Source organism: Pelobates fuscus, chromosome 6 (genome assembly GCF_036172605.1).
Source record: "Pelobates fuscus isolate aPelFus1 chromosome 6, aPelFus1.pri, whole genome shotgun sequence".
In the NCBI taxonomy this organism is placed as follows: Eukaryota; Metazoa; Chordata; class Amphibia; order Anura; family Pelobatidae; genus Pelobates; species Pelobates fuscus.
In genome coordinates this window covers 303751781-303772792 of record NC_086322.1, presented here as the reverse complement: position 1 = coordinate 303772792, position 21012 = coordinate 303751781, and the positions used below count along the sequence as shown (strand labels likewise).

Below are 21012 nucleotides of genomic sequence, written 5' to 3'. Positions count from 1 at the left end.
AGGCCATGTCCTCATTGTAACTCATACACAGAGCATATAGTGGATACATACACTGAGGCTGTGTCCTCACAGTAACTCATACATAGAGCATATAGTGGATACATATACTGAGGCTCTGTCCTCATAGTAACTCCTACATAGAGCATATAGTGGATACATACACTGAGGCTGTGTCCTCATAGTAACTCATACATAGAGCATATAGTGGATACATATACTGAGGCGGTGTAATAGTAACTCATACATAGAGCATATAGTGGATACATATACTGAGGCTCTGTCCTCATAGTAACTCCTACATAGAGCATATAGTGGATACATACACTGAGGCTGTGTCCTCACAGTAACTCATACATAGAGCATATAGTGGATACATATACTGAGGCGGTGTAATAGTAACTCATACATAGAGCATATAGTGGATACATATACTGAGGCTGTGTCCTCATAGTAACTCATACATAGAGCATATAGTGGATACATATACTGAGGCTGTGTCCTCATAGTAACTCATACATAGAGCATATAGTGGATACATATACTGAGGCTGTGTCCTCATAGTAACTCATACATAGAGCATATAGTGGATACATATACTGAGGCTGTGTCCTCATAGTAACTCATACATAGAGCATATAGTGGATACATATACTGAGGCTGTGTCCTCATAGTAACTCATACATAGGGCATATAGTGGATACATATACTGAGGCTGTGTCCTCATAGTAACTCATACATAGAGCATATAGTGGATACATATACTGAGGCGGGTAATAGTAACTCATACATAGAGCATATAGTGGATACATATACTGAGGCTGTGTCCTCATAGTAACTCATACATAGAGCATATAGTGGGTACATATACTGAGGCGGTGTAATAGTAACTCATACATAGAGCATATAGTGGGTACATATACTGAGGCGGTGTAATAGTAACTCATACATAGAGCATATAGTGGATACATATACTGAGGCTGTGTCCTCATAGTAACTCATACATAGAGCATATAGTGGGTACATATACTGAGGCGATGTAATAGTAACTCATACATAGAGCATATAGTGGGTACATACACTGAGGCTGTGTCGTAGTAACTCATACATAGAGCATATAGTGGATACATATACTGAGGATGTGTCGTAGTAACTCATACATAGAGCATATAGTGGGTACATACTGAACCTGTGCTTCACACCAGCTCATATACAGAGATATCAGTCACATATACTGAGGCTGTGGCTTCACACCAGTTCATACAGAGAGGCTATCTTGGTCTTCAGCCCCTGACGAAGGAGTCTTGTACTCTGAAACGCGCGTCGGGTTTTTCTTTTGGATCTCCCTCACACTCAGCCCCTGACGAAGGAGTCTTGTACTCTGAAACGCGCGTCGGGTTTTTCTTTTGGATCTCCCTCACTCACTGAGCACATCACGATGCACGAGGGAATCCTCTATTGACACTTATTTATTTATTATTTTTTCCTATTTTCGTTAGCAGAATGTCTGTTTATTTTTCTATAGAAGCTGGACTAGTCTAATGATAGCAGTTGAAGGGGACAGAGCACAGCGTTCTACCAAGGATAGAACACCCACGAAGGTGTTGGGGGGAGTTTACAGGAGCTTAGAATAGTGGACTACCAGGGAATTTCGTACCTTATTTCATTTACCACCTTATTCTATTACTCCTAAGTATTTAACCAACTACTCTAGGCAACTTTAAAGCTACTGTTCAAACGGACAGCTTGTGTCCCTCCTTATATTGTGCTATACTGTCTCTACTGTTCCATCTGTACAACTTCTATTAAGATTTAAAGGTATCACATTTTCTTTTCTTTTCCTCTGTGGATTACTCTACTACCATACAATTTATATTTTAGCATAATTTGCCTTTATTGGTATTGGGGTATTGAGACATATCCACTTAGGATTTTTTTCAAGATTAAGCATTTATTGGACACTGACACATTGTATCCTCTCTACAGTTTGTTTAATAAAGTTACAGTGTCTCACTGCCTATGTTAGGATACATGTTTATCTAGTGTTTCCAAATATTCATATGCTTTTCCTTAGTGATACCTTTTTCCCATTTGGACACATCCAAGGTACATGTCCAATAAATTAGTGTTCTTTTCTAAATACCAGGTTGATTGGGAGCGTTCCCCCCTTTTCTCCTTTTAAAGGGGAGCTATCCAATCTGCACATCTTTCTGTAATTATCTTGGTCTTATATGCTGATTAGATAAGCTCCAATCAGTATATTACCTCCCATTCTCTGAAAGACGCTTATATACTAAAACGCTCCGATAACAATCACTATCACATGCCTTGATAGGAAGTGTCCGCGTGGAAACAAGTATGTACTTCAATCAGTCACCGAGGGAAGCTTTATCTCACCATGGTATTGGCCCTTTCTCTGTCTCCAGGAATGTGGTATTCAGGCAGACTTAATACAGCCAGGATATCCTTAGTAGCATTCCTTTATAAATTATTAGACGTATAAACTTTCCTAAATGCTCACCATCAACCTCCTCAATGTGAACAATTTGTTAGAAGGAAGCCTGGTGTAAGCAACTGTGAGGAACTGGAAGATCAGAAACCCAGGTACTTATACTCTTTTTAAATCTAAATTAATAATATACTTACCTGAGGTGGCAAACATACTAAACAGTCACAGAGACCGTTAAACTGCTGCAGAGGCCAATGGGGATCTGAACAACTGACAGCCTAAGCTGTGTAAACTGTAGGCTTTCATCTGCCCCCTATATGCCATCCTCCATCACAAGGTTTAAAACTAGCAGCAGACATGGTGGGATACATAGGAGAGGCATACCCAGGTAGTCACCTTATGGAAGTGATGTTTACTGTGTCTTAAGGAAATTAGCACTGGCTTGGATTCAAGTATTCAGTGGACCGCTGTCATGCCCCCAGGGAGAGAGTTAGGTCAATTCCCCCCCCAGTCACTAAAGGGGGTACCCAGGTAACTCATACATCTGTGCTGTTGCTGGGTCTTCAGGGATAAGAGACTGAACCTTGACCGGGCTACAGAAATATTGGCCTGTTTAGCTTAAAATAAAATCTAGGCCTGCAAACTGCTAAGGAGGACAGGAAAAAAGACTGTCTGATGGGGAGGGCCTGGGTCCATTTATACCAGTCTCAGAGTTCTGTTTCCTGTCCTTTCTGCCGTGAGGGGAGGAGCTAAACGCTGCCATGTATGTTTTAAGTTTAGTGGTATTTTAAAATCCAGTGATCACTAGCCGGCCAAAAGTGTCTCCAAAGGAATAAATTGATACAGTTCACATTGCCGAAACAGACAGATTACGGTATATTTGCTCTTATATGGCCTAAAAAATCTACTGGACAAACTTTACACCTTTAGATAAATCTCTGTATTAGCACTTTGTATTTGCCAGTTCTTACAATGCAATCCTCTATTCCTGTTTATTGATTTATTTGCTTTCTCCACAGGCTGATGTCATTTACAAACTCAGTATGACAGACAGGTACGTTTCATACAGGAGAAGGTATATCGACGACAGTCTGGCATATAAACAGAATGTAAACTGGTCATTTTACCTTTTTGGTTTTGCTATTATTTAACCTGCTGCTGTACTCTGCTGGTTTAACTAGATTCCTAAAAATGGCTGTCTTTGTAAAAAGTTCTATTTTAAGTTTCTAAGTTCTATTAAAGTTCTAACGAAAGTAGCTACTGGTTTGATGGTGTAACTATTACAATGTATACAATGTGTAAGTAATGCTTAACGTCCATCCCCACTGCACTGCAAGAAAAACATGCACACTATTATTATTAATATTCTTTATTTTTCACTCAATAGAACATAGCAAGTGTACATTCCCCGAGCCAAGAGTTCAGGCGTAAAAACAATTTTCAAAGAACATATAACATGGCCATAAAATACAATACATGCCTATACATGATAATACCAACAGTACTTGCCGTCCATTGAGGGATTTTATCACGAAGGACAGACATTTAGGCGATACCAGTAGCCCAATCTATTCAAGAATTAAACTTGTGTTTGAGCTACCTTGTTCCTCCAACCGTATAATCATGTCTGGAGAAAATAAAAAATAAAAAACACTTTCCGGGGCAAAGCCCTGGGAAGGTCTATTAAAATGAACATAAATTAAAGTGAGACCGAAGAAGTGAGAAGATCTAGAGATGAGGAAGAGATAAGAAGGATAAGAAGATAAGAAGAAACGGAGTGGAAAAAGGAGAGGATATGAAGAGGAATAGGAAGAGAAGAATAGGAAGAGAAGGATAGGAAGGAAGGCGGAGGAGGGGAGGGGGAGTGAGGGCGTGGAAAACCTGCCACATCTACGTGGGAGCTACGTCCCCCTCCAGGAGGGATCCCCTCTAAATCTGGACATATGCCCCAATAAAAGGCCCTGTCATTCCCCGTTTGAGCCCACTAAACTGTTGTCCCATGGTTCCCAAAGTTTTTGAAACGTCGCAGTTGTCCCTCTCACTCTTGCTGTCAAGTCGTCCATGATTCTACATGCTATAATCATAGATATTACCCCAGAGAATTCTGGGCCCTATGGTGAGAGCCATGCAGTCGCTATAGCACGGCGTGCGCTCAGAGTTATCTTATGAACTAATTTCTGTTCTCTCTTAGTCCATCTGTCTAGAGATCTATTTAACAGGTGTCCAAGTCCAGAGGCCTGTCGAACGTCTGTCTCAAAAGACCCTCCACGGACCTCCAGAAGCTACTTATCTTCGGGCATCTTCCCACCACATGTGGATATATGTGCCTCGGGATCCACAGCCCCGCCAACAGTCGTCAGTAGTCAATTTGTGCGTTTGATATAATTTAACTGGCGTGGTATACCACCGAAGCATAGTTTTCCATGCTTGCTCCTGAAGAATGACACAGATTGAAACAGAGGCATTTGCCTCCCATATCTCCCGCCACTCAACTCCCTCTAAGACTTCCCAGATATCTGTTTCCCATTGATCAGTATAAGTCAGACTTCTCCATTTTCTGTACTAAGATGAGCGTATAAAAGCGTGATCATACCTTTAGGGGCTGCTCCATCCATACAGAGCCTTTCATAAAAGGTCATTTTTCCCAAGGCTGCTGATTTTATGCAAGGTCCTCTAGCAAAGTCGCGGATCTGGATATATCGGAAAAAATCCGCAGGAGTTAAGTGGGAGCCTTGTTGGATTTCAGCAAATTGAATGACCGCTCCATTCCGATATAGCTGATGGAGCCGTTGGAGTCCGGTCCTTTCTATATTGCTAAATTCTCTGGGTGCCATGCCAGGGAGAAATTCTCTGTTTCTAAGGATTGGAGTCATAGGAGAGGGAGACGCTGCTAGCCCATATTTGGTGTTACAAGCGTCCTAAATTCGGAGTGAATTGAGTATGGCAGGACATGTGCTCCGTATTGCAGTTCTATGTTCCTTGGGGACCCACATCGTGAACTGAGGTACATCAACCCCCACCATCATAGACTCGATATCCACCCACCGTCTCTCTTCCGGCAGGGAGTGCCACATGGCCACCTGCATCAATTGAGCCGCAAGGTAGTAGAGTATAGGTTCGGGAGGCCTAACCCTCCCCTGTCTTTACGTCTATATAGTACTCGTCTGGAGATTCTATGCCTCTTATTTTGCCAAATAAAATCCCCCATCGATCTTTGCAGAGGGATCAATTGAGTTTTTGTGACACGGATGGGTAACGCTTGAAACAAGAATAGGATATGTGGAAGTATGTTCATCTTCATGGAATTGATCCGGCCTATCCAAGAGATAGGCCTATCCGTCCACTTGTTCAGGTCTCCTATCAGGGCTCGAATCATTGGGGTGTAGTTCTCAAGGTATAGACGCCCAGGGTCAGCCGTCAGATGAATCCCTAGGTACTTTATGGAGTCTATGTCCATCCGGATTTGATAGGACTCCTTTATCCGGGCAGTATGTGCCTCCGAGAGGCAGACTGGAAGAGCACTAGATTTCTGGATGTTCGCTTTATATCCCGATAAAGCACCATATTCCATTATTACATCCTGTAGCGCCGACATCGATTCCATCGGGTTCGTAACGGTCAGGAGGACGTCGTCTGCATAGGCCGATACCGTAAATTCAGTATCACCCACCCTAACTCCTCCTATGTTCGGATGCCGACGAATAGCTTGCAATAAAGGCTCTAAAGCCAATACGAATAGGATGGGGGAAAGAGGGCACCCCTGTCTGGTTCCATTGTGCAGCTGAAAAGGGGTCCTAGGGGCTCCCGTTATCTGAACCTGAGCTCGCACATTATGGTACATTGCTTTCGTTATCGCCAGATAACCCTCCGGGAAGCCCATATTCCTCAGTACCGGGAAAATAAATTGCCAGCGGACTCTGTCGAAGGCCTTTTCCGCATCTATGGATACCACCAGAGTGGGTGTCCCCGTGGCCACTTGCTTCCAAATCAAATCAATGTTCCTCCTGGTATTTTCATACAGTTCCCTACCCGGGATAAAACCTACTTGATCTGCATGGATGAGCGAGTTCAACAACAGGTACAGTCTGTCTGCTTGTATCTTTGTCAATATCTTCAGATCTGGTTAATTAGTGATATGGGCCTGTAATTTTCAGGAAGAAGTGGATCCTTTCCTGGTTTGGGCAGCAATACAATGGTAGCCAGGGACATATCCGGGTCCAATTTTCCTCCCTGTCTGAGGTGTTCGAAAAGGCGTACCAGGTGAGGAGCAAGCTCCTCCCGAAAGGTTTTGTAATATGTGCCGTCGAATCCATCCGGTCCCGGCGCTCTGTTACCTTTTAAACTCGAGATAGCTTTGTCCACTTCGTCCTCAGAGATTTCCGCCTCCAATACGCCCACCGCCTCTCCGCTCAGTTTGTTCATCCCCAGATTGTCCAAATATTGCAATATATGAGCCTCCTCATGGTCCCCATAGGGACTTCTGCCCGGCGTGTGGTTGTATAATCTTTTATAGAAATCTTCAAACACCTTAGCTATCTTTGTGGGTGTCGATTTCGTCGTACCATCAGGATGTTTAATGGCTGTAATGTTAGTCCGTTCCTGCCTGGGTCGGAGTGTCCTAGCAAGGAGAGTATCCATCTTGTTAGCCTTTTCAAAGTATGTCCGTTTTGACCAAACCATAGAAACATGTACACTATTAAACAATAAAATGTTATTGGGAATTTAAGATGAATTTCAAATTTTAGAAAACAGCTGAGTTGGAGAATTTTTCTAGATCCGCTACTGTGATCTAAAATGTTAGATTCCCTGTAATTTCCTGTAAAAGGAGCTGTGACATACGTTATTAGGTTCAGGAAGGAGGTAATGAACGGTTTATCTTTATTCAGTGCAGAGATATAACTCCGCTAGTTGTCAGTCATTGGGTTGGATGTAATGAAATTGGACAGTTCGTGCTCGTATGTGCTGGCATTGAAAGGGTTTAAGACAAAATCATCCCATTTCCATCTCTATGTCTCTGCATACATAGTCGTGTGATAAAATACAATGTAGTTGCCCGTGGTTTGCACTCTGTAAATCCCTTATAAACTCTTTTTTTTTTTTACATGGAAAACAAATACAGAAAAACGGTTTTCATTATGCTAACAGGACAGGGCCAGGCAGATTTTTTTATGGTTTAGAGCGAGCAATGTTTCCGCTCAGAAATTCAGCCTTTGTCAAGCCAAACACACTCACATTTACATATATTTCTGGAAAAATAATAAGCGTCTAACACAATTGGACAATTGTATCCCCGGGGACCTCTGGGCATTGTATCTCTGGGGACCTCTGGGCATTGTATCTCTGGGGACCTCTGGGCATTGTATCCCCGGGGACCTCTGGTCATTGTATCCCCGGGGACCTCTGGTCATTGTATCCCCGGGGACCTCTGGTCATTGTATCCCCGGGGACCTCTGGTCATTGTATCCCCGGGGACCTCTGGTCATTGTATCCCCGGGGACCTCTGGGCATTGTATCCCCGGGGACCTCTGGGCATTGTATCCCCGGGGACCTCTGGGCATTGTATCCCCGGGGACCTCTGGGCATTGTATCCCCGGGGACCTCTGGGCATTGTATCCCCGGGGACCTCTGGGCATTGTATCCCCGGGGACCTCTGGGCATTGTATCCCCGGGGACCTCTGGGCATTGTATCCCCGGGGACCTCTGGGCATTGTATCTCTGGGGACCTCTGGGCATTGTATCCCCGGGGACCTCTGGTCATTGTATCTCCGGGGACCTCTGGGCATTGTATCCCCGGGGACCTCTGGGCATTGTATCTCTGGGGACCTCTGGGCATTGTATCCCCGGGGACCTCTGGTCATTGTATCTCCGGGGACCTCTGGGCATTGTATCCCCGGGGACCTCTGGGCATTGTATCCCCGGGGACCTCTGGGCATTGTATCTCTGGGGACCTCTGGGCATTGTATCCCCGGGGACCTCTGGTCATTGTATCTCCGGGGACCTCTGGGCATTGTATCCCCGGGGACCTCTGGGCATTGTATCTCTGGGGACCTCTGGTCATTGTATCCCCGGGGACCTCTGGGCATTGTATCCCCGGGGACCTCTGGGCATTGTATCCCCGGGGACCTCTGGGCATTGTATCCCCAGGGACCTCTGGGCATTGTATCCCCGGGGACCTCTGGGCATTGTATCCCCGGGGACCTCTGGGCATTGTATCCCCGGGGACCTCTGGGCATTGTATCCCCGGGGACCTCTGGGCATTGTATCCCCGGGGACCTCTGGGCATTGTATCCCCGGGGACCTCTGGGCATTGTATCCCCGGGGACCTCTGGGCATTGTATCCCCGGGGACCTCTGGGCATTGTATCCCCGGGGACCTCTGGGCATTGTATCTCTGGGGACCTCTGGGCATTGTATCCCCGGGGACCTCTGGTCATTGTATCTCCGGGGACCTCTGGGCATTGTATCCCCGGGGACCTCTGGGCATTGTATCCCCGGGGACCTCTGGGCATTGTATCTCTGGGGACCTCTGGGCATTGTATCCCCGGGGACCTCTGGTCATTGTATCTCCGGGGACCTCTGGGCATTGTATCCCCGGGGACCTCTGGGCATTGTATCTCTGGGGACCTCTGGTCATTGTATCCCCGGGGACCTCTGGTCATTGTATCCCCGGGGACCTCTGGGCATTGTATCCCCGGGGACCTCTGGGCATTGTATCCCCGGGGACCTCTGGGCATTGTATCCCCGGGGACCTCTGGGCATTGTATCCCCGGGGACCTCTGGGCATTGTATCCCCGGGGACCTCTGGGCATTGTATACCGGGTGCCTTTTTGGCACTGCATACTATGCCTATAGGTTCTGTAGGTGATATGTTTTGTATATATTTGTGTACAGAATGCCAGGTATTTCAGTTTGCTCATATCATAAGATTGTTACCTGCTTAACAGCACAAATATTCGTTTGCAGTGAGTGACATCTATTTTTTTTAGGAAACATCAGGTTATTTGACCTTAATTTCTCTAATTAAAATATCTTGAGAAATGATTTAGTTATCCAGCCAAGCGTGGTGTTTCTTCCTATTGTTTAGCAAATGCAGCCAAAACCAATGTAGAAATGGGTTTATCTCTGGGAATCAGTGTTTTTTCTTGTGTGTTTAGCTGGATAAAGACGTGTTGTAGTTTGATGCCAGCTGGAGCAGTCTGGTTATTTCTGTTCCCGCTACTGGCACTTCAGCGGGTTCAATGCCAAGTGACCTCAATTTATTTATTTTATGATATTTTTGTGCTTTGATTGCATTTTGTTAACTCTTTCTCCAAATTACAGCATGAGTTCTGTTTTAAAGGATAACTATAGGGTCAGGAACACAAACATGTATTCCTGACCCTATAGTGTTAACACCGCCATCTAGCCCCTCATGCCTCCATAAATATAGTAAAAATCTTACTGTATTCAAGCCTGAAGCTGTAACTCTGCATGCTGTTAGACTCAGAAAAACAAGCAGTCTGCTGACATCATCAGAAATGGTAGCCTGATCCAATCACAGTGCTTCCCCATAGGATTGGCTAAGACTGACAAAGAGGCAGATCAGGGGCAGAGCCAGCATGATTCAAACACAGCCCTGGCCAATCAGCATCTCCTCATAGAGATGAATTGAATCAATGAATGTCTATGAGGAAAGTTCAGTGTCTGCATGCAGAGGGAGGAGACACTGAATGTTTGGATGCATTTTGACCCAGCCATGACCCAGGAAGGATCTCTAACAGCCATCTGAGGAGTGGCCAGTGAAGTTATCACTAGGCTGTAATGTAAACACTGCATTTTCTCTGAAAAGACAGTGTTTACAGCAAAAAGCCTGAAGGTACTGATTCTACTCACCAGAACAAATTCAATAAGCTGTGGATGTTCTGGTGACTATAGTGTCCCTTTAATAGAATTGAAGGAGAGAACCTTCACTTTCTAAGATATTTAACATGATGTTTACTCATCCCCTGTGTTTACCAAATATGTGTTTGTGAGGCCTGAAAAGTAAAAGTAAATGAAATTAATCTACATCCGTTGTATTTACTGTGTGCCTCCATTTTGGCTCCCTGTCATTGATTGCTATAAGCTCCGCCCTTTCTTATTACTAAGTGGAGAAGAAAACACACAAACAGTATTTCTGTTTCTTCCCTCCCAATGCAATGTGTGCCTTGGCTGTGCCAGGACTAAACTGGATTATGATGTCTGTTCTTAAATCTTAAATATACATTTACAAGTATTTACATTAAAGTTCTAGGTGATTTTCAATGTTTTTTCAATGGTGTAATTTCCAGAGATGGGAGCGTTCTCCTTTAACCAGTGTTTAGAGAGCATTACTGCCGAGGTCTGGTTCCCATTAACCGACCTGTGGCCTGGCTGTCCGCCATTGCCTGCTTTCGCCAGGTCACCTCTTCCTGTTCGCTTAGCCTGTTTTCTTGGTGTGTACGGCAGCCTGCCTGCTAGGGTCCTGAATAACCCCCAGCCAGGATAAAGTGTTCTTTGCACGGCCTCATGCCTGGGTCCAAGCACGGTCCTGTGTTTATAGGATCCGTAGTGCCCGTTAAAGGGACAGAACATGTTTGGACTTTAAAATGGTGAGGCGCCTTTCTTTCTTTTTCATGCAGAAGACCTTGAGTTGGCAGTCCTATCTTTCATCTGCCCCAGTATTAATTTTCGGTTTGTCTTTGTATCCGTGTAAGCACCCACATGTTCTCAGCTTTGCCTTGTGGCAGTCCTAGTAATTGCCAAAGCTGACAATCTTTTGGTATTTGCTAACGTGTGAGATTTGGTCTCGACTGCTGACTGACCTCAATGCGTTGGTCGACAGTCAGATGATTACCTTCAGGGAATTATCTAGACCAGGGGTTGCCTGACCGGACCCCTGTTTAGCGATAGCCATAGGGTGGCCCTAAGTGCTTGTGCCACCCGATGGGCAAATCGCCACCGAACTCCACTTGGGAAATGCTGATCTAGGCAATCCTGCAAGATAGTAAGGTATTGCAGTTTATTTAATACATTTTTTTTATTGGGCTAACAGAAATTTGTAGTTACAAGATTACTTGTGTTCCTCTCTTTATTAAGTCTAAAACTATTGGACTAAAACAGCAACTTCAATATCATGACCAGATCATCTCATATTTTGTCACTACCCTGGTAGCCTGTCGGTTATTACGGGGTTAATGCCTCCTCAATTTAGAAATAATTTTCCATATCATTCAATTCGTATCTAGGATATTTTATTTGTAGATAAGTTAGTGAGCATTTTTTTAAAAATGAAGAAAAAAAAAAAAAAACATAATTGGGGTGGGAGGAGGGGGGTTTATGTAAAATAGTGATTTTGGGGCAAAGTGCCAAAAGTTAAGCTGTTGCCATGAAACCCAGTATAGATTTGAGCTGATTGCTCCCCTTTTATCACTTTGTCCCATTGTTCTATGATTAACCCTTTATTGTGTGCGTAGAGAATTGCTCATGATCTGTTTTGTTTCAGTTTTGCCTTTGGCTCGCTGATATCGGCTGTCGACCCAGTGGCCACCATTGCCATCTTTAATGCGTTGAACGTGGATCCGGTGCTCAACATGTTGGTGTTTGGAGAAAGTATATTAAATGATGCCGTCTCCATCGTCCTGACAAAGTAAGTGACTGAACAGCTAAAGACACTGATAGCAGTTTTACTGTTGCTACCATCAGGTCACTGAGCCGAATTTGTGGTTTTGTGAATGGCATTCTTTCAAGCTGTTCATGTATGCACCCATGGTTTAGAACCTCCTCCTCTGAGTGATTGAAGAGATCTGTAGACTTACAGTGCATGCGCATGCTCTGCAAATACTTGTATGAGAGGGGATTTTAATATTCACCTGTTGCCAAATAACAGTTGTGATGTAGTGCTTATGGTGCCTTTAGGCTGCTGTCACGGTACCTCTGTTTTTGAGTGATTTTACCAAAACCAGGAGCTCTTTCAGCCACCTCCAGCCCAGCCCTCTGCTTGTCTATCGTTGGCCGTGTCCTATTTTTTTATTTCATCCTCATTGTGAAGCCGTTCATTGGCTGAGTGCGTCAGCTGACTCCAGGAAAAATCTCTTCCCATAGTCCCATAGCTAAAAACTTGTACAAGGATACCTCTACAGCAAACTGTACACTCACACAGCGTCCCCTAGTTGTTATCAATAAACTGAAGAATAGGTCAGTTTGTGACAACCAATAGATAGATACATTACAACATCCACAGTGCTCCGTCTGCCTTAATGCTCTGTCTGCCTTAATGCTCCGTCTTCGCACACCTGGCACGGAATAACTTGCTTCAAACATCTGAAGTATAAATAGAAGTAACATTAAATCAGCCTGCAGAGCATGCTTACTATTAATGTCTTTTTACTGTTCGAATAAACCCTGCAGGTTTCTCTTTATATTCCTCCTTAAAAGCTATCTCTGGCAGTATATGTTAAAATGCTCCCTCTGTAATCCACAGCACGGCAGAAGGTTTGACCAGAGGGAATATGTCTGATGTGAATGGTTGGCAAACGTTCCTCCAAGCCCTGGCTTATTTCCTGAAGATGTTTTTTGGTTCAGCAGCTCTCGGAACGCTGACCGGTCTCATTTCTGCTTTAATATCCTTTTTGCTCACGCAGTAATATTCCCAGGCAATAACAATATCCCCATTCAGTAAGTAAGAGCCCCGGCCTCCAGAGAAATGGCTTTATTGTGGCACTGCTGATTGAAGAGTGCACATCACTTGTCTTGCTTTTTAATCTTGTTCGACTCGTGTTACTTTCCCAGAATTGTGTAGTTTTATTTAAAAAGAAAAAAAATAATGGATAGAAGATGATCTGCATCTCATGTCTCCTGGTGATGCTGAGTAAAGCTGGCACGTAAAATGCTGTATAATTTATGCTTTATTGGTAGCCAGACTGCTGGCTGCAAGTTTATTTAAAGAGACCATAATATCTGTGTAAAGGAGGCCCCTATCCCCTTTCTCTTAGTTTGTATTACTGCCCGTCGCTCAGTGCTTTACCCACGGCTGTACAATACATGTATGGCCATTGCCTGCTGGGTGCGCTCTGTAGGAGTACCCATCTCTTGCAGCACCCGGCCATTATTGCATGCAGTCCAGTCTCCTCCATAGCTCCATTCATGACACTTTGAACGGAACCTCTGATAAGTTGATAACAGCTGCTGCTGTACGCTTGGCCAGCAGTTTAATCTTTTCTGATAAATCGAACTAGAGACAGTGCTGAACTGCAAAACCCACATTACAGGTTAAAGTGCGGGCTACGCCTGCGTGCAGTGTCTCCTTTAATTGAGAAGATTATATATTACATTGCAGTAATCCCAGCAGTAAAAATAGCTGTTATTTGCTCTTAATGATCCCTCTTGTGTTTTCAGGATAATAATTCCCTGTGTAACATTGTGCTGCCCTCTTGGAGCCAACATTTACTGTCCTTTAGTAACCCCAGTACCTCGCAAAAACGGACAAATTCATTCACGATATTCCTCCAGCCGACCAGTTATTACGTCAACACAAAGATTTGTTTGAGCCGGTTCTTCCAAATCCAAATCCTTTTTATTCACCCTGAGTGAGTCGATTTTCACGGGATTTTATTCATTGCGTAAAACGCCGCAGGTAAATCCTGGACAAATCGATTAGTTTGGTTATGAATGAAAAGGATATTTAACCCGGTTGAAATGAAATTTTGTATAATTCTACCAGTTATACGTTTTCCGTAACCGTCATTTCATGTATTAAAGCATTTGGATTTAAGAAAAACGCCATCCTTGGAATTTGGAATGATGATCATCTTTGCCTACCTTCCATATGGGTTATCGGAGGGGATCTCGCTGTCAGGTCAGTATATACACACAGTATAGTTTGAGAAAGTGGGTCAGCATACCTAAAAACATAAAAGTGGTTATTGTGTTAATAAACATTATGTCTATTTATGTACATTGTTATTTACACTATATTTGGAACACTGTTTTTTTTTTTAGTAAATCTTTTCCCTTCCCGTATGCTTTTGGTGTAATTGATTTCTGTATTTAAATGTATATCCAGTTTAGTAGGCTTCACACTGACCCTTCTTGGGTTCTGATTCCATATTTTGGTGGAATACATCTATAATGCAAATTTATGAATACTGCTGGTCCCTGCTACATTTACATATACTCACCTAATTACTTGTCTTCTCTGTTGGTTTTTACAGGCATTATGGCAATACTGTTTGCTGGGATCGTTATGTCTCATTACACACATCACAACCTGTCCCCCGTCACACAGATACTGATGCAGCAAACATTAAGAGCGGTCGCTTTCTTATGTGGTGAGTTTTCCTGTCTGATTTTGGTTCATTGACTACGTTAAAATTGGGAGAAGAATTTCACATTTTAGGACACGCTACGATGTGGAACTTATATTTCAGTAAATATTGTTTCATCATGTTAATATTATTGGCATATGTATATAACCAACTTATTCCGCAGTGCTTTACAATATTATATCTGAGGGGATTTAAAAACAAATGAAATAAACCATTACAGATTTTGACAGGAAGGTTAGTTTGATCAAGCATACACTGTAGAGGAGGTGGGGGTATAGTAATGCAATAGGAATAGCATTGAGGGGGATAAGATCCAAGTGGCAGAACTAGAAGGGTGATAGTTAAGAGAAGTGTGAACCCATTAATTAAGTTATAGGTTTGAGAAATTACAGTTTCCTTGGGAGGCATTTGGCTCTTCTGAAGTGGTGGGTTTTTAGGAATCTCTAACGGATTGAAGAATACGGGGGAGTCTGATGGGGGGTGGCGGGCTGTTCTTGTCTGTGACCAGTCCTGTAAATGTAAATTAGCAGTATGGGTACAGGAAGCAGGCAGACGTGAACAGCCGAGCGTAGCGGCCCAGAATGGGGTACTTGTGAATTAGTTAAGCAATGTACTAGGGGGGATAGAGACGGTGGCAGATTTTAAATAAGAGTTCACATATATAATTGAATCATGTACGTTACAGGAAGACAATGTAATTATTGACAGAGGGGAGAGATAAATCAGCCTGGCGGCAGCATTCATTACAGACTTTAGGGAGGAAGTCTGGTTTCCAGAGACCAATGAGTAGAGAAGTACAGTTACCAAAATAGTGTGCCGTAAATGCTCCAACATTTGCAAGGGTGTATAGTTGAACCATTTATCACAAATCTAGAAGCAAGAGCCAAATGTTAGACTTTTTAATTTGTTTTTATTTAAATAAGCGACACACACCTAAGTAGCCATAATGTGACATGCCTTATAAGCCTTTCTTTCTCACAGTCATATCGAACACAGGTACTGACACTTTGTCACTGCGTTAGCAGCACACTCAAACTAACTCCCTCCACTGTCTTCAAACTGCATGTCCTACTGGTAAATGATTACGGTGCAGTGACAAGTTGTTGCCTTCTGTTCTCTGCGATATATTTATTATGTCAGCCGGCTTCCATGCCCCTTATATTTTCCTTTTTGTTGATTTCTTTCCTCTAGAAACCTGTGTGTTTGCCTTCCTCGGCCTCTCCATATTTAGCTTTCCTCACAAGTTTGAAATTTCCTTTGTGATCTGGTGCATTGTAAGTATAACATGATGTGAGGGCATTTTATGGCAGCGTAACTGCGATCGCTATGGAAACAAATGGGTTTAGATATCTGGGGCAATCTGCACTAATAACCCCTTTGGTTTCTATGACGACTGCTCCAGTTGTGGAATGTTTTCTATCAGCAAATCTTTCTAAATCTCTCCCAAAGTGCGTTTGAGATGCATATGAAGGTTTCAGAGTACACACTCCCAAAAAAAAGGATTCCATTTACAGATAGGGACATTTCTCCTGGTAATCTCTGAAAATGGATCAGAAGTTCCGAAATGCGTAATGTGATGAGCAGGAGGAAAAGGCAAAGTGCACGTAGACAGGACTCTGAGTGATCTTACCCTCTCGTTTTATTGTTACGTTAGACATTGGGAGTTAAATTATTAGCTGAAGCCGTACAGCCAGAGTGCAGAGCATTAGTGACTGCTTATATCAAAGTGCTGCTACCAGAATAAATGAGCTTTTTATATGTGGTAGCGTATGTTAACAAAGTAATCCAAACCCCCAAAGCGTCAGCTTGTTGGGATTTCTAGAAAACATCTGGGTTGTCAATCAGACAGCCGGCAGTATGCTCCTCGCTGCTTGGTTCTATAGCACAGAGTGGTTGTGAGAGCTTTGCTTGGGTTGACCAGTCGACCTTCAGTATTGATCATCTAGTCAAAACACAGCCATGGCAAGGAGACCCTCTCACCGCTGGATTAGACGTAAGTTAATGCTTTTTTTAGGGCACTGTGCAGGGCCCAGTAATTTAAATGATGTTTTAAACACTCCAGTGTTATAACTAATGCTTTATTTTGTTTGTTATTGTTTATTATGGGCCATGTTTCTTTTATAAATTTTGAATGTTCATATCGCTTTAGTGTAAGACATTGGGTTTTAGGTATGAGCTGCTGTGTTTTTTACAGCCAGGCTCTCATCAAACCAATGTCTTTTATTATCTTACGTATCGGCTTAATAGGAGATCTACAAATCATCCCACAACAAGTTATATTCTAGCTATCACTGTCCTGCTGTATACAATGAACGTTTGCCAGTTTGTGAATGGAGGTTGACGTGATGATGACAGTGAACACTCCCTGGGTGTCACTCCCTAACTGAGCGCAATAAACAGTTATTAGCCTCTCCCACTGCCATGACAATGACAGAAAAGGACAAGCCATGAAGTGGCGTGATCTTCTGATGCTGGACGCGGTTATGTTTTACCAACGATAAAATGCTGTTTGTAGATAAAACACTGTTCCTTATGTGTCACTGAATTACCCTGAAGCTAATAATTTATTGAGTTTAGGTAGTGGAAAAATGCAATCTATATATTTTTTTTAATTTATTGCAATATAATGATTGATTACAGTTACAGGTAGCGATAAATAAATGGAAAGTAAAACAGATGAGTCTCTAGTTCCTTGAAAATGATGCGTGCTGGCCCCTTGCCAGTGTTTTGAAGCAATACATGTGTCTGTTTTCATTGAGTATATTTGGGTCCCTTTGTGTAATGCAGTCTAAAACACCCCAAAACACTCAGAGCATCACTTAAACCCAATAATAACTCTGCAATCCCCAAGGCACACTGCAACGTGAGAATAATCTCCAGTGGTTCTTCCCAATAAAATCCAAAAAATCTCACTGAGAGACTGGAAGAGGGGTTTATTCACTAAACCACGATTTGTGAAGAACAAGCAAGGGAATCACAGATATTAGGCCAAAATAGCTCAACTCTGAAACTATCAGTGGATTTCTCATATTACGAAGGTCTCCCAGGTATGAGGGTGGAGTGATCAGTTTTATGTGTGAGTAGCTCTGCTGCTATAGATCACATCCACCTAGCAAATAGACTACTATATGTACTGGAAATCCAAGGATTGGATTAATCTAACTGTTATGTAGAAAGAGTAGTAAAGGCATCGTTTATACCCCCAGCAGAGGTGGAATGGTGTGCGGTACAGAAATCCTCCTGTATCCCTCAAGTGAGAAATAAAAGCTTTTACGTTGGGTAGAAGAGAGGTCCGTTGGTTCAGATCTGCTGTCAATTTCTATTTCCCTTTATAAAAACACCCGCTACCACCATCTCTGCACTGTGTTCCTCTCCATTAGCTGCAGGCTCCCAGCTGCCATCCTCCTGGATGACTGTCAGGTCTCAACGTGACGCTGATTACATCGCAGGACTTCTGGTCCTATTCCTCGCTTGGCTGCTCAGGTTCCTGTGCACAGTGCATTGCCCAGCACCAACACGCAGCTAGTGGCAGATCTGGCGGTGTGTGTTTGTCATTGTACAAATAAATGTATTGGGCCTTAAACTAGAAAAGCTGATCATTTTGATCCCCATCACAACTACACCATTGTTTTACTCCAGCAGATACTGACAAAGAACTATTTCAGTCTGCAAAATAGGAAACGTGTTTTTTTAAAGTTAATCCAGAAGTGGCCGAAATCATTTTAATCCATAATAAGAAATGGTCTCGTACCTGTTGGAGCGGCAATCAACTGTCTAAAATTGAGGCGTTAATGAATGTAACAGATTAGGCAGGCAGACTGTCATACAAAGTGTTTTTAACAAGTTTGGACCTCACAGGTTTCCTTAAACTGCAGATTCATCACCTGAGCTTAAATGGAGCTTTTTCAATGGGATCTTAGAGAGCTGATGTAAATCTTATTTACACATGGCGAGATTACCTTCGTACAGAGTCATTCACTTTATTATTATTATTATTATTATTATTATTATTGCCATTTATATAGCGCCAACAGATTCCGTAGCGCTTTACATTGTTTGGATTCCAAAATGAATTTCAAACTTGAGGCCAAAATAGTTGAACAGGAAATAGAACTGACTTTTAGAATTTCAGTTTTTTTTTAATTTAATTTTTATTCTTTGTGAGTAAGGAATCTGGTGGAAAGACAATAATCATACATATAACTATAAGCAGCTCAACATGTATCAGTACAAAATACACATCACACATTGGTACATAAGGGTTGCACGCAGATAACCTACTCCCTACATCCCCGTACATTTCTGTTGTTTTTTCCCCCCCTAAACCCTAGTTCAGAGTTTCTGATATCTTGGCCTCGATATCCAGGCCTAGCTTTCGGTATCTTGAGCTGACGCTGCTGTCAGCAATCATAGTGTGATGTGTCTGTGCTTGCGCACACTAAATTCTGTCGCTAGCCTTGGGGCCCAAGATCAGATAGCGATATAGCGAGTTGGGTAACTTAGAGGCAGTCAACGTAACCATTATAGCTTGGATGTATATGAGTCCACTTCTTACGGGTGTGTCATGTAAATAAGGTTTCCCCTTGAGGGGGATAAAGAATACAAGAAGGGAAAGACGAGAGTAAAGTGAGCAGGGTAGGCAAGGGAAAAGCGGACGGCTAGGGCGCCAAGGGACAGGCAACTGGTGAGCCATCCGCAGCTCAGCGCTCCATTGTGCTCACTAGAGCCTCAGGCCCTTCCTCATGTGTCCGTCGTGTTATCTTTGTCCCATGGTTCCCACGTCTTCTCGAAGGCCTTTGTGGTCCCCCTTACTTGTGCTGTCAATTTATCCATGAGATATGTGTCCTTCAGTTTGTGTAGTGTTGTGTCTATGGGGGTAATGTGGGTTGGTGCCAAGTTTGGGCCAATGCTCGTCTGCCCGCCAGTGTAATTTTACTTGGAAGTGCTTGTTCAGCTCTAGTCCAGTTATCTATTGGTCTAGAGAGTAAGAATACTCAGGGATCCGGGTCTGTTTGTTTATGTAATATTTGGGAGATCAACGTGCCTGCGTTATTCCTGAATTCTTGCACCTGTTAGCCACTCCACCACATGTGGTTGTATGTGCCTCTGGACCCACACAGTCTCCAGCAGAGGTCCGTTGGGGTCTTGTGCATATAATACAGTTTTACAGGTGTGGTATACCAGCGGAACATGGTCTTGTAAGACTGTTCTTGGAGTGTCACGCATATAGATGTTTTCCTGTTGGCCTCCCATATGTCCTGCCAGTCTATTGCCTCTAGGACCTCTCCTAATTCCGACTCCTATTTGTCTGTGTAGTCAAGTCTGCCCCAGTCTGTGGTGTTAGAACTTAGCTGCGTAAAAAGTCAGTGGGGTGAGAGCCGCCACTTTAATGTGAGGTTGGGTGGCAAATTGGATATGGATATATCGAAAGAAATCAGCCGGTGTTGGCGTGGTTCTAGTTTGTAGGACCTTAAAAGGAATGACCGTATCTCCCATATATAGTTGGTGAATGCACTGAAGCCCTACATATTCAAGTCCCTTAAATTCCCTGGCTCACATGCCTGGCAGAATGAACCGATTTCTAAGTATGGGCATTATAGGGGACGGGGTAGACATGAGCCCGTATTTCCCAGCTACAGTGTCCCAGACCCTGATGGCATTTGTTATGGTGGGGCAATCCGTGCATATAAGTGCCCTGTGTTCCCTGGGGGTCCAGGTATAGAATTGAGGTAAGCCAATGCCCATCATCAGGGACTCTAAGTCCACCCATCTCCTTTTCTATGGGGGGGGTGTGCCATAAAGCTATTTGTGTTAGTTGCATCGCCAGATAATAGAAGTGGGGATGAGGGAGCCCTAATTATTATTATTATGATGATATTTATAGAGCGTCCTCAAATTCTGCAGCGCTCTACAGTGGGTGGATGAACAGACATGTAGTTGTAACCAGACACAGAGGGGTTGAGGGGTCCTCCTACAGTCTTAGGTCTGTATAAAATATTACGGGCTACCCTGTGTCGTTTATTTTGGCAGACAAACTTATCGATGGCAGTCTGTAACGGGGCTAGGTCTTTTTTGAAATCTAAATGGGAACAGCTTGAAACAGAAATAAAATACGGGGGAAAATATTATTTGATTGGGTTTGGCCGAGAGAGCGGAGCAGTTACCTGCCCACTGATGGAAATCTCACCCCTCAATCTAACATGGACGGGGCCAGCAGAGGTGCCAAATTGGAAGTGGTGATACC

At 43.4% G+C, this 21012-nt stretch overlaps 1 protein-coding gene across 3 annotated transcripts in view; it reads left to right on the top strand.

Moving 5' to 3' along the window:
* SLC9A8 (solute carrier family 9 member A8) overlaps window positions 1-21012 on the top strand; it is a 96780-nt gene that overhangs the window by 53722 nt on the left and 22046 nt on the right. For all 3 annotated transcript variants that reach the window (XM_063459677.1, XM_063459678.1, XM_063459679.1), the window contains exons 7-12: window positions 3466-3500; window positions 11948-12091; window positions 12926-13064; window positions 14194-14299; window positions 14655-14771; window positions 15960-16042. In XM_063459677.1, the coding sequence (XP_063315747.1) occupies window positions 3466-3500; window positions 11948-12091; window positions 12926-13064; window positions 14194-14299; window positions 14655-14771; window positions 15960-16042 (624 nt within the window). The remainder of the gene's footprint in view (window positions 1-3465; window positions 3501-11947; window positions 12092-12925; window positions 13065-14193; window positions 14300-14654; window positions 14772-15959; window positions 16043-21012) is intronic.